Source organism: Eurytemora carolleeae, unplaced genomic scaffold (genome assembly GCF_000591075.1).
Source record: "Eurytemora carolleeae unplaced genomic scaffold, Eaff_2.0 scaffold600, whole genome shotgun sequence".
Taxonomy (NCBI): domain Eukaryota; kingdom Metazoa; phylum Arthropoda; class Copepoda; order Calanoida; family Temoridae; genus Eurytemora; species Eurytemora carolleeae.
In genome coordinates, this window is record NW_019397594.1 from 49,298 (window position 1) to 64,095 (window position 14,798).

The window sequence follows — 14,798 nt, forward strand, 5'->3', positions numbered from 1 at the left end:
CACAATACACTGGCAGTCTCTCCCTTTATGGAACTATAACCTTACTCTATAGAAATGGTAAAGTCTAAATATTCGCTTTCAAATTTTTTAAAACCGCGCGTTGACAACGCATTTAGTTTATTTAGGAATACATTTGATGTCATAAGCGTGGAATACATTTGATGTCATAAGCGTCATGCTAATTTAACAGTTTTTTTTTAGAAAACATTGAACAAATATATACAGAGAGTTCTCTGTCCTCGATGATCTGTTAAAGGTTTTATAAATTGACGGTCTTTTAAAATTACGCAAACAGTCTCTTTAATAGTTATATTAGGACTCTGGAAGGCACTGTAGACAAAATTTCAAGTCCCTCTCGTAAGTCGGGCATCGTCTTTTTTGCATTGAGGGTAACTTTAAATTACGGTTATGGCCAATTTCTTAGACGCTCTACCATAGGTAGAGCCATAGTCACACTATGGTTACGTCTTACCAGAGCAGTGTAGATAGATAGATACGACCTATAGTTGTACCTATGGTTAAATGAATAAGAAATTGGCGATTACAGTCCCTTTAATTTTAAAAGTTTCTAATGCCAACTTCATAACTACAGTCGATATATAACTGACATTTAGTCGTGTTTTGTCGAACCATTGTTTTAAAATAGTATGTCATAGCAGTTCTCTTTGAAAGGAAAAACTTTTAATGAATTTTTAAAAATCATCTTTTTTATTAATATTTATTCAAGAGAAACTTTGTATGCTACAAAATTACTAAATTGTTAAAAAACACTTGCAGCGTGTCATCAGTCTTAAGGGAGTGCACTATGCACGGGACCAATAAGGCTTCATTTTAAAGCAAGAATTTTACTCTATTTATGTACACGGAGTTGCCTTCAACACAGCTTCTTTAATAATTTAGCAAAGAACGAAACAAGTTACAAAACACATGGATATATGAACAAAATGCCGTAAAAATTCCGTAGAGTCGTCTCTGAAGTCCCTTTGTGGGAAACCCTGTATACAAATCCAAATCAGACATGACAAGGGTTGTTGCTGCAAAAATAAGAGGAGGGTGATGATATACATTTATAATCATTTAGCGTTTTTTTTATACCAGAAAGGATTGAACTTTACAGTCAAATATACGGAACTTTCTAGACTTTTGCGCGCTGGTAACTCTGTGAACAAACTAAGATTGATGATGAGGCTTCAGGTCAACATGGTTTGTGTAATTTCGTTTCTGTAGTACAATCATGTAGAAATGTAGCAGTGCAATTTTTAAACAAGTACACATGAAGCATTATGGAAAAAAAGAGTTAATTGTATTTAATATAACACAATAAAATACCACATAATTGTGAACACTGTACAAACACTATACATAACAATATCATTTTTTCTCCAGAAATAGAACAGTAGTAGTACAAAGTACACATATACAGACTACAGTGGGACCTATAAAACTTTGGAATAAAAAGCCGACATTTAAGCAATTTTTTGTGATTAATTGATGTTGCTATGGATGTTATGCAAATAGTGCGCAGATTGAAAATAAAATTGTTACTTGATGTGGGTCTTTTGCACAATTGCCGCTGTATTATTTGTTTATTAGAATATATAAAATCAAAACTGAAAGTCGTCTTCATAATCCACAGTTTTATACCGTGCTAATCAGAAAGACCCGGAATTAATTTACAATTAATCAGACGACTTTACAATTTGATTTTACAAATGTGATTAATGAAAAAGTAATAACAAAACAACCCTAGTCCTACCATTTCCAAAATATGTGGTCTGCCTTTTTGAGATATTGAAATTGCCAGAGATATTTATGTAAGATCGCCAGATTAACTGTCAATTCATTTCGGGTCTTTCTGATTATTACTGTAGGTCTCACTGCAGCAGTACAGTACAACGATAATTGAAAATCTCCTTCTTATTCCTTCTTCAAGAATTTGAGGGAGTGGCTGAATATTCAAAACCTGAATTAATAATCTTTTATACAGAATTACCCGCAAAAGATCAGACTGTAAAGACGACCTGAAAATCTTAGAATATGACTATGTTATGGTTTAATTCAATTGTCTGCCAAAAATATAGTTTTTCCATGGATTGCTGAATATTTTCTGTTAATGCTGTTTATAAAAATGAGATCGTTATTTAACGGTAATTTAAAAAACGGAAAATGCCGTTAACGGAACGAAAGTTCCGTTCTTACCTTTAAAATTAACGGATAACTGAAATTTTTTTAACGGTTGCAACTAACCGTTAATGAAATGGCTAGAAAAAACTCTGGAGATATACGGTGGTTGGCGATTACATCGATATAATGAAGACGACATTCGAATCCAATTTTGATTCATATCAAGCTTTTAAACAGCATGGATGAACAAAAACATGGAAACAAAGAGAAGCTTTCAATCAAAATAGTTTCTCTTTAATTACTTGTAAACTTGAAATTCGAACAAAGCTTGTTAACAATTAAACTTAAATAAAAAAGTCGTCTTCATTATATTTATATAATCGCCTACCACAGTAGTAACTAGAATAATTTAATATATTTATGCATTTATAGATATAATTCGGATAATACTGGATTACCCAAATTAGAACTGGTTTCAATGATTAAAAATATCTAAAAAAATTGAATTTTAAATTTATAATCTAAAAAAAATTAACGCTCAATTTGTATTACAGTTGTCGGCGTTTATTTTAATAAAATTATGACGAGTTTTTAATTAAAGCTTTGATTTCTAACGAGTCTTTATTAAACAGCTAGAGACAAACACACATGTAAACAAAGTTTATGAAAAGGTAAAATATTCTTGGTTTGTGAAATATTATTGTTAATTTCAATACATTGATTCGGATATTATTGTTTAAAACACTAAAATATTTTTGTTGCAGAATGTTTTCAGGGTTATATGCCTTATCCTAAATATTTTACTACATTTTTAATATCATTTTATTTAATTTAATAACACAGTAAGAAAAAAAAGAATATTTTCTCATTTAATTGGCAGCTTCTTTTTGTTTACATATTTATATGTTTCTGCTGTATGCAAGTCTGAAAGAAATCAAAACTTAAATAGAAAGTCATCTTCATTGTAATGCTCGCACGGAATTAAATGGCTCCCAATTGCGTGCAAGTAAAATCCAATTGCGTTGGAAATTGGGACAATGCAAACTTGATAGAAGTTTTAGAAAATTTCTATCCTGGTTCAGTCTGCGTCACTTTTTATTTAATAATAAACACACCCTTTAAAGCATTAATGTTTTACCTGGATTTACCACCTGGACCATCCCCAACAAACTCATGCCCCAAAGAGTTCTTACACTTTCCACATGATACTTTCAGAGCCAGGTTCTTACTGGACATCTGGGGCTCATTTTCAGCCTCCTGCATATATTAATTGATATTACTGGACTGTTAAGGTAAAATGAATGGTGATGTAGGTTAAAACCTAAACATTTTGGGAGTTGATCGTGACCTATTTGAGTATTATCTGATGTTCCTGTCTCGAGAAATTGATATAAAACTGTGTCAACGTTATACCAAATATACAGGGATCAAAGTTTAAAACAAATCACATTTAGCAAATGCACAACGAATCTAAAAATTACCATAACCCAGAGGAACCTTAATACCTTTTATAATTTGAATTTAATAGGGATATACAGGGTGTCCCAATAAACATGAGAATTCAGTGACGAATTCGATATCGTCTTTTTAAATAATTCTTTGATTTAGTATAGTGATACCTACTGAGAAAGCTCTAATCTGTAAGAGTATCGTCTGCTATGTTTACATTTTGTTTGTTGATGTTTTGACTGCATACGGTTGTACTAATGTAAAACAAGAAAATTGCAGTATACGTCTTCACTGTTCATCTTGCGGAGACATTATAGACACATCTTTGCAGTCTTTTACCCTTTTCATAAAATAAATTCTAGCAGACATTATAATATTATGGCTTTTGAAATTATGTATTACAATGCTAATTCATAACAAAGACGATATCCAATTCGTCACTGAATTCCCATGTTTTTTGAGACACCCTTTAAGATAGAATTCATGTTTAGTCTTTTAACAAAATGAACTTTTAAGCACTTAATATAAGAACATAGCATTAATATTATGTTTAATCTCATGTTGTGGGTCGAAAGAAAACCTTTAGTATGCACGCACCTCTGACCCTGTAGTAAAAGCAAATTTAAACTAAACTCTGACCGTGTCAACCTTGTTGCACCGGCTAGTCCTATTGAGGGTCTGCTTTATTTACGAAATGTCCGGGCGATACAGTACAAACAGGGACCGGAAAAGTTGACCCGGCTCGGAAATTCAAATGTACTGCGGCTGACCGTGTATGGGTTACCTTCCTTTCCTCGTACTTCCTGTATAAATCACCTTTAACAATGAGTCTGGATGGATTGGCTGGGTGAAGGCAGGCCAGGGAGTGTCATGCTCATACTTAGAAGAACTAAAAAATCAAGGTACTAATTCAAGGAAAGTTTATTGCGGTCGCCTATACTCTACGTACATATTAAAACCAGTTCTCTCTGAATAGATGCATCAGTGTTCGTCTAGCATCCGAGGAGGATAAAAGCATTTAATTTTGATAATTTTGATAATTTTGATAATTCACATAATAGTTTCCTATGACCAGAATATTTCATAGATTAATTTGGTGAAAATAGATTCCATGTCAGGCTGTGACATCTCTCTTGTGTTTACTTTACCACCCAAAGACAGGACACTGCAGTACAAAAATGGGTACACCTCTGAAAAAACTTTCCTGGCATTAATACCTTTTAAAAAATAATATTTAAGTAAAGCTGGACACATCCAAACTTTTTCACGCCGTTTAGTTAAAATAACTTAACGGATCAATTTTTCAGGTAGCCAATAATTGTAAGCAAAGAACGGAATGTTCCTTTTGTTAATGGCATTGTGTGCAGTTCTTTCTTAAAGTTATAATGTTTGTTGACAATCTTAATTTTATTAACGGCGTTAATTAAATATATGTTAGATTTTGTTCATCATCAATCCGTTAATGATTATTTTGTTTAAAAATTTTAAACACATTCGAGTTCCTTCTTTTTTATTTTCTCTACTTTTTTCATGCAATTGGATATTGGTGTTCATTTTTCAAAATTTAACGTTCGTTAAAGGAAAATTGTCTAGCCCTATTTTAAAGTCTATTCACAAAAACCAACATACCTAGACTCAACTCTAAATAATACACAATAAATTTTTACAATTTTTACTTAAATAAAAATAATAATTTTGCTTTACAACTGCTGTTGTTCTGTTTTGTTTAAAAAAGTTTCTAACTATCAAAAAATCTTAAACTAAACAGAAAAAAATGTTTTTTTTTTCGATTTTTTGATAAACAATGTCCATCAGTACTTACAAGAAACAAAATTGCAAAGTTGAAAATAAAAAAGTAATGAAATAATGAAAAGTTTCAAAAAGATCATAAAGAATTCTAGCCAGAGCTGAAAACTTTAGAATGAGATATCCTTAATTCTGATTACTTAATCTGAGTATCCAATGGACACACTTTTGATTTTCTTCTTAAACTACTCTTTCTTGCAATAGTAGAGAAAAATCAAAAACCGGTTTTTTAAATTAGAGATTCCCCCTCGTTTCTGTATATTAATATTAAAGGGCGCGCAAAATTTCAAATTTCCAGGCTTTTTAGACGCGACTCTGATCGGTTGAATTTTATACATTTTTCAGGATACAAGCACAAGATTAAATATAGTCTTGATATTAAGAAAAAAAGAGGATCAAGCATTGATCTCGATATCCACCATTCTAAAGTTTGACTTGAGTGCACAATAAATTGCATTGTATAGATTAAATTGAGTATTTTGGGAAAATTTTATTAGAAGAAAACTTAATGTTGGATATGTTATAGATAAAAAGTTAAAAAAAATTGATATTTAAACTTCAGAAAATTCAATTCTTCCATTTTTGTAAAAACAAAATGTCTGTCTTTGTATAAATTGCGCAATTTTTATTGCAAAAAATATTGATCGATTGAATACCCTGGAAAAAAGGACCAAATTGGTAGAAACTGTTAGAATTCCAAAACCACTCTAAGGCACAGTACAGTACAGTACGGCGGATAGAATAGAATAATGAGAAAAAAAAAAAAATGCAGCAAATGAGACCTGGAGAAGAGTGGATAATCACACTGACTGCAGTTGTACTGTCCAGGACTGAAATTATCCCTGTTCAAATAAAGTTAATAAGTATTGTGTTTATACAGGGTTGCCCACAAAGAATGAGACACTAGAGACGACTGCACAGAATCTATGCAAATTTTTCCACACAGTGATTCCCTGCACATTAAAACTTGTTTCAGTGCCAAATCATTAAGCAGCATGCATGACTATTTTTAGTGGACAATATCAATTTTACCCTTCTAATTGTTATATCTCATGGTATTTTGGGCGTCATTAAGACTCTGTTATGGGTAGCCCTGTATATGTAGGTAATAACAGGCCCAGCATTGTTTTGGAGACAGTATGTTACACAATATCTTAATGGGCTTAATTTTTGGTTTCCTGGGAAAAGGGGTGAGGGGGGGGGGTATATTAAACTTTTATATATTTATTACATAGTCCATTCTAGACTTATTGAATCTTTTCCTGTGAATCTCCTCCTTCACCCAGGCACAGTAGGACATTTTCTCTGAAATATTTATTATAAATTTTAAACAGAATTGATATATTTCTATCTTTCTCTTAGTAATTTTGAAATGAAGTTGGTAACTCTGAATTATTTCGAACAAAATGATAGGATTTCTTCTTGGTTTTTAGTTTGTACGATATAACGAACCAAAAGTTAAAGGATTTCTTCAAACGAAGAGATTATACAGTGAAACCCTTAATAAGGAATACATCGAAAGAATTCATCAAATGTCGTATTCTTCACTTTCTGATGTTGCAGATATTTAGTTTTTTAATTAAATTTTTGTATGGATCTCTTTAAAACTGTTCCCGCATATTCATGGATATTTATTTATTTTCGCAAATACTAAAATTTACTTATTATAGTATGAAACTCATTGAAAAATTGTCAAGACGGCATTTGATAAATTCTTCCGATGTATTCGTTATTAAGGGTTTCACTGTATAATCTAAAATACTTGTTAAAAATCGTTTATAATAATGGGTATCGTTTTTTCTTCGTTTAAAGCAAATTTCTCTTAAGCTTTAAAGAATGTTATCTTGTTTTATATTTCAAAATTGCATCTAAGCGTTTTTTAAAAGCACAAATTAGTATTCTCAGTGAACATGTAAAAAGCGAAAACAAGAAGAAAAAAATTGTATTGCTTTCGATAAAATCCATTTTGTCTTCGATTATACTTTATGCATGCAACTGTTGAATCATACAACTTTGAATAATTAGAAAACTCAGACTCTATATCTAACCTTTCTTAAGAAGAAATAATTTCAAGTTACATGTCAGATTCATCTCCGTTACCCTTCAAACGTTTATCTCAGCAGTAATGTTCAAAATAAATTTTAAAAGAACCACAATTGAAATTAATCTATGTAATAAAGCTCTTCGCTCATATATTTAGTTATGTCAGCTAACGCTGACCAAACGGCTGGACCGAATGGACTGAATCTTTTTGAGGCAACCCTTGACTACCCCGGGGGTAACATAGGCTTAAAAAATCAAATTATTCAGATATTTGTTTTAAATTAAATTTATTTTTCAACATTTAATTTAAAAATAAATTTCACGGGCAACGCTGGGCACTTCAGCTAGTAAATTATAAAATTTTGCTTGGACAAATATTTAAAGGGTTCCGTTGCAAATCAGACATACCTCTCCGTAAATTGAAAATATGTCCGCGCCGTCCCTCTAAAAACGAAAATAAATAAATAATATAATCTGATTGGCTACAAACTATTCATAATCAGCACACTTAACTATTTATAAATCTGATTAGCTACAAACTATTCATAATCATCACACTTATCTTTATATAAATCTGAATAGCTACAAATTTTTCACAGTCAGCACACTTAACTATATATAAATCTGATTAGCTACAAACTATTCACAATCAGAACACTTAACTATATATAAATCTGATTAGCTACATATATTCACAATCAGAACACTTATCTTTATATATAAATCTGATTACCTACAAACTATTCACAATCATAAATCTGATTAGCTACAAACTATTCACAATCAGAACACTTAACTGTATATAAATCTGATTAGCTACATCTATTCATAATCAGAACACTTAACGATATATAAATCTGATTAGCTACAAACTATTCACAATCAGAACACTTAACTAAATATGAATCTGATTAGCTACAAACTATTCACAATCAGAACCCTTAACTGTGTATACATCTGATTAGCTATAAACTATTCACAATCAGAACACTTAACTATATATAAATCTGACTACCTACAAACTATTCACTATTAGAACACTTAACTATATATAAATCTGATTAGCTACATACTATTCACAATCAGAACACTTAACTAAATATGAATCTGATTAGCTACAAACTATTCACAATCATGAATCTGATTAGCTACAAACTATTCACTATTAGAACACTTAACTATATATAAATCTGATTAGCTACAAACTATTCACTATTAGAACACTTAACTATATATAAATCTGATTAGCTACAAACTATTCACAATCAGAACAATTAACTATATATAAATTGCATAATCAAAGAAGTGTTCAAAAATGTAAACAGTTATTTAAAACTTGATACATATTCAGAATAATAAATTTTATTTTGAATAAATATTTTTTAATATTTTCTTCATATTTTGAGTAAATAAATTGTGATAGTTAAAAATGATTACAATGTTTATTCTGTGACTAATACTATTCGCAACACTTGACTTTGTAAATTGTGTAATCAAATATTATACTAAAATGTTAACAGTTATGCCGAATCATAAATTTTACTCTTTATTATCAAATTATCGGATATTTTATAATATTTTCTTCAGTTTTATGTAAACAAACTGTGATGGTGAAAAATTTATAATGAAACTATAGAGATGTATATTAACCCCTGAAACTAGTTTTTCTTAACGTAAGCTGACACGGTTCAATGGAAAATATTTGAGGTGAACACAAAAATTGTATATAATTGTTATTTGATCATTTGATCATTATTATCAATAATACTATTATCTGACGCTTATACAGGGGGGGGGGGACAGAAGTCCTCTTACAAATGAGCTTGCCTTTATCTTCAAGAGGGGTGTTTTCCCCCTTGAAAAGTAATAGAACATTGTCTTGGTTGTTCGCGCCATTTTTATAGAACCTGTAAAATCTTTCCCTGGGATGTTTAGAAAGATGAAAATTTCCCTGTATGATAATTGAAGGACTGCAGTATGGTTTTGGTGAATTATGTTGACGTACTAAGGCAAGGGGTATCAAAAATATTTTTTTGCATTTTTTTGAAAACGTCCCATAAACCTAAAAAAAAGTTTAATTTTGATGAAACTTTCTTGAACCCACATGATTTTCTAAATTTTCTTTGTTAAGAGTTTAAGTCAAAATAATTATTGATAATTATTGCTTTATATCGAGTAGATATCCTTAAACATACCAATGTGAAACCTTTCAGAAAGTAGGAAAGATTCTAGAAAAAATTTGCCAAACCAAACAGAATTTTTATTTTGTACCCAGTACCCCAAAGTTTAAAAAAAAAATTCTGTTTGTTTTGGCAACTTTGTTTGCAGAATCTTTCCTACTTTATGAAAGGTTTTACATCGGTATGTTTCAGGATATCTACTCGATATAAAGCAAAATTTATTAATAGTTATTTTGACTCAAACTCTTAACTAAATGAATTTAGAAAAAAATATGCCATTTTAAGAAAGTTTTAAACAGGTATTTGTAATCATTCAGATCAAAAGTTTAATCAAAATTAAACTTAATGAGTTTTATAGGAGTTTTTAAAAATATGCAAAAAATCATTTCTGACACCCCTGCTCAGTACGCCAATATAATTCACCAAAACCATACTGCAGTCCTTCAAGTATCATAAAGGGAAATTTTCATCTTTCTAAACATCCCAGGGAAAGATTTTACAGGTCCTTTTACCTCATTACTTCCCTTTTATCTAAAATCCCCCCCCCCCACTTGAGAAACAATTACAGCTATATGCATTATGCAAGTGTTTGGCATGTCTTCTTGCAACCCCCATGAAGGACAGGGGGAGATTGCATTAGAAGAGGAGGATTATGGGAGAATTTAAAAACGACGGAAGACTAATGATAGTCTTCAAGAGACTAATCAGGACTTCACAGAGTAATACAGAGGGATACATTGTAAAATTTGAATTGGGACTATACAATGGGCTACATATCGAGGGGACATGTAGTAGACTTAATATAGAATAACAGCATTTTTATGGCCAATGCGGGGGGGGGGGCAAAACAAAACGCAAAAACCACCCCCCCCCCACCCTGGCTAAAATTCTGTGTACGCGCCTGATATTATATTTACTTTAATTGCATACCAAAAAAACATATTTTTATATTGTCCATGATTGTTTTGAACAAATATTTGTCCTATACCACACGTCAAACTAAAGTTAATTGCACATAATTTCAAAATCTGCTAATATTTTTAATCAAACTCGTCTTAGTGAATCGCTAATATGTAATCAGATAAATTTGCTTTTTTATACTTCTGTGTAAGATTATAATTAGAGAAACTATGAGGTCATAAAGTCAGTAATTCAACATTAATTTGACCTTATCCTTTTATCTAGTTTGCAGTGATATATTACAGTGATAACCCGAAAACCATGGAATAGGAAGTCGACAGTATAGCAATACTCTAAAATATTCGATTTTGTTTCAAAGCAAATAGTTTAATAAATGCTTATCAAATCATAAATTTAGTAAAATCGTCCGACAATATAATGTTACATACAAGTCCGTAGCTATTGAGGGGGCACAGGGGCACGCCCCCCCCCCCCTATACCCCGAGGGAAGGGCACACTATCATAAGACAAAAAGAAGAAAATGAAAAACTTTTAAGAAGGACTAGAAATTTCTAGCATTACGGGCCTTCAGGTTTCACATATAGGGTTACCCACAAAGAATGAGACTTCATAGGCGATTGTACGGAATTTTTTTCTTCCGATTTCATGTATTCGGGGTTCATTGCAGGCTTATTTCTGAGCTATTTATCATGTTTAGTAAACCATCAAAATACTTAATTGCATGCATGAACTAAGAACAAGCTCCAAATTGTCATATTTCAGTGTCTTGGGTCGTCTTTACAGTTTCATCATTTGTGGATAACCTATAAATACTTCTAAAAATTGTCTAGCGCTTATGTACTCCTACATGTGCAAATTGTACAGTAATTTATGAACACCTAAGTCTAGGAATTGTCGGACAGCCAGTGTACACTCACAAGCAAATCAGCTGTTTAGAGAAATACCAATCTTGCCTTTGATCTTCCTAGCTGCTTCCCGTCTCACTGGTTTTTATTTAACTCACTGTATTTTCAATTTATTTTTTATTTTCTTCAATGATAATAAATTTGGTGAAAGTCGTTCTTGATACTTTTTAGAAAGATGAAAACGTAGAAAATCAATTGTGTGCGACATATCGACTAAAAGCCAGGTAAATGTTTTTTTCAATCCAAGAGAAGAGGTATCACCTTTTTTGACAGTGAATTCCCCCTCCCTCTAGGGCCGTAACGGGTGAGGCACACGGGCGTGTGCCCCTCCTTGTGAGATAAAATTTAAGGTAATACTAATGCTTTTTTAGTTTTGTGAGAGGGTTTCCCACCCTGTTCACCCTAATCACCTCCTGTATAAACTTTCAGTTAATGGCTTGCCCATAATAATACACGATAGCCAATAATTTGTAGCAGTGTGATCTAAGTTCAAACACAAAAAGTATATATTTACGAGCTGTTTAATCTAATTTTATATCCAGCCTGTCCTATCCGCGGCGCTCGGCCCCCAGCCTGTCCTAGCCGCAGCGCTCGGCCCCCTAGCCCATCCTAGCCCCAGCGCTTGGCCCAGAAATTGTCTTAACCTAGCCTAACCCTAAACTAATAAAAGATAAATGTGCAAAATTGATAGTAGGGGGAGGGGGGTCCAAAAATCGTATACTAGGACGGACCCTCACAATTACATAAACTTTGAGTTGTTTCTATTCTATTTATATCTTAAAATTTTAATTTGCAACTTAACAGCTTGTGAAGTGTTAAAAAATATAATTAAGTACGACGCAAAAGTATGATGAAATTAGTAAGCTAATCTTTACATGCACCCGTAGTTTATTAATAAGCTATTTGACTATATTTGATTAAATTTAAATAAATCTTGAGATAAATAGCCGCAGTATGAGAAGGCCATAGAAGTTTTTACAGTCTGTGATTGGATGAAATTATTCGTCTGATCCTAAGACTGTTCTGTGATTGGTTAAACGACTTTTCTTTTCTCTCCTCTGATTGGTTAAATTCTGGTTTATGATTGGTCGAATTCTCTTCTCTGATTGGTTGAGCGAAGACAAACGCCGAAGCATGACAGGTAGTTAAAAACCGGATTTTAAGGGCGCCATGATTCTTCAAAATCGTTTGACGAAAAACTGGTGAATCATTTTCGGAGGAAAACAAAGTTCCGAATTGTTGCACGAGTTGTTTTCAGTTGAAAAATTAAATTTATTTAACTAGTAACTTAACGATTTAAATCTTACACTTATTTTGTAACGAAGACTCGTTTTGTAATTTATCTTTTGAACATACAGAGCGTCCCATATCATATTAGATTATCAACAATCTTATAACGACAAAATAAACCCTTAATACTCGAAATTATCATTTTCCGCAAGAAAATTCTTATGAAAGCCTTATGTTATTTTTCAAATTAATTCATTCTAATCAAATTTTCTTATTCGTCCCGAAAATCGCATTTTAGACCCGTTGACGGTCTAATATGATGTGGGACACCCTGTATATTGGGAAATGTTTTCATTTTCGGGTCTGTCCCAGAGAACGATGTTTGGACCCCCTCCCCCTTCAGGATACTTTAATTAGTGATCTATTTGTTTAAATTAAAGTAGCAGGGTTTGATTTATCTATGCTGGATAATTAAATTAATAATATATTTGTTTAGATTAAAGTAGCGGGGTTTGATTTATCTATGCTGGATACTTTAATTAATTCAAGCTGGAGAAGCTTCCAGAATACCTGCGGGACACGGTGGACTGGTTTATGGGGTAATTAATGCACTCAATTATCAATTTTTTATTTTGATTAATTAAGTATTCGATTAGGTTGGTGAAGATTAGTTGGTTTATTTGTTCAATGCTTTGTTGCCGCAGCACTGACGTGCACTGACTTAAAACTTTATTTTTAAAACTGCTTCGCAGAGAAATGATCAACTCTAAAAGCACTAAATTCACTTTATAATTGAACTGAAAACCTCAGTTTATAAGAACACCAATAGGCTCTGATCTTCTAATATTACCTATTCAAAACTTTACTTTGAATGTCCAACTCTTCTTGAACCAGATTGGTTTGATGGTTTATTGGTTCCTTTAATCGTTGGTTCCTTCACTCATTGGTTCCTTTACTCATTGGTTCCTTTAATCATTGGTTCCTTTACTAATTGGTTCCTTTACTCATTGGTTCCTTTACTCATTGGTTCGTTTAATCTTTGGTTCGTTTAATCATTGGTTTGTTTAATCACTGGTTCGTTTAATCATTAGTTTGTTTACTTACGGATTCGTTTACTCATTGGTTCGTTTAATCTTCGGTTCCTTTACTCATTGGTTCCTTTAATCATTAGTTCGTTCAATCATTGGTTCGTTTAATCATTGGTTCATTTACTCATTATTTCGTTTACTAATTGGTTTGTTTACTCATTGGTTCCTTTACTCATTGGTTCGTTTACGCATTGGTTCGATTAATCACTGGGTCGTTTACTCACTGGTTCGTTTACTCACTGGTTCGTTTACTCATGGGTTCGTTCATTGGTTCAATTACTCATTGGTTCATTTACTACTCATTGGTTCCTTTATTCATTGGTTCCTTTACTCATTGGTTCAATTACTCATTGGTTCCTTTACTCATTGGTTCAATTACTCATTGGTTCGTTTACTCATTGGTTTGTTTACTCATTGGTTCCTTTACTCACTGGTTCGTTTACTCATTGGTTCGTTTAATCTTTGGTTCGTTTCATCATTGGTTTGGTTGCTCATTGGTTCGTTTAATCTTCGGTTCGTTTACTCATTAGTTTGTTTACTCATTGGTTCATTTACTCATTGTTCATTAATTTAAATCTACCAAAACTAACACCACGAATAATAAAAAAATAACATTCTAAGGATTTTTTGGTTTTAAACATAAACACGAACCTAAAACTTATAAATTGCAATTGTGATTTTAACATAAAATAACATTAACATACAATTTTACAGAAAAACTCGAGGGCGACGGGACCGAGATACAAGCTGTGATGAAACAAAATTATATCTTCAGGTAAATTCGTCAGGGGTATATTTTTTCTTGACAAATCTTTACCTATCCCCATTAGAAATGACCGACCCCACCCCTCATGTTAACGAATCTTGTTGTAAAAAGCACATACTTTATAACAGAGGTGGAAATGAGAACAATTTTAAATAAAAGTTAGTTTGAAGCTACCCCTGTAAATTGAAAACTTTCCAGTTCATGTCCAATTTTCTGTTTTCTCCCAAAGTCTTAAAACATCATTTACTCTCAATAGAGGGGATGTGTTTGTAGAGGGCGGGGGGGG

At 32.1% G+C, this 14,798-nt stretch overlaps 2 protein-coding genes across 2 annotated transcripts in view; one reads left to right on the forward strand and one right to left on the reverse strand.

The window, feature by feature from the left end:
• Positions 1-702: 702 nt before the first annotated feature.
• On the reverse strand, positions 703-6,684 carry LOC111715093 (methionine-R-sulfoxide reductase B1; the record flags this gene model as incomplete). Its single annotated transcript, XM_023490345.1, is given in 5 exon segments — positions 703-1,963; positions 3,263-3,381; positions 4,390-4,462; positions 6,162-6,221; positions 6,642-6,684. Coding segments are annotated over 5 exon segments (302 nt in total), but the record flags the coding sequence as incomplete, so codon positions are not given.
• A 4,814-nt stretch (positions 6,685-11,498) lies between these two features.
• The window catches only part of LOC111715090 (MOB kinase activator-like 2), a 13,621-nt gene continuing 10,321 nt past the window's right edge, over positions 11,499-14,798 (forward strand). Inside the window, exons 1-3 of the mRNA XM_023490343.1 lie at positions 11,499-11,652; positions 13,155-13,257; positions 14,461-14,521. Of these exons, the coding sequence (XP_023346111.1) occupies positions 13,253-13,257; positions 14,461-14,521 (66 nt within the window). The 5' untranslated portion in view covers positions 11,499-11,652; positions 13,155-13,252. The remainder of the gene's footprint in view (positions 11,653-13,154; positions 13,258-14,460; positions 14,522-14,798) is intronic.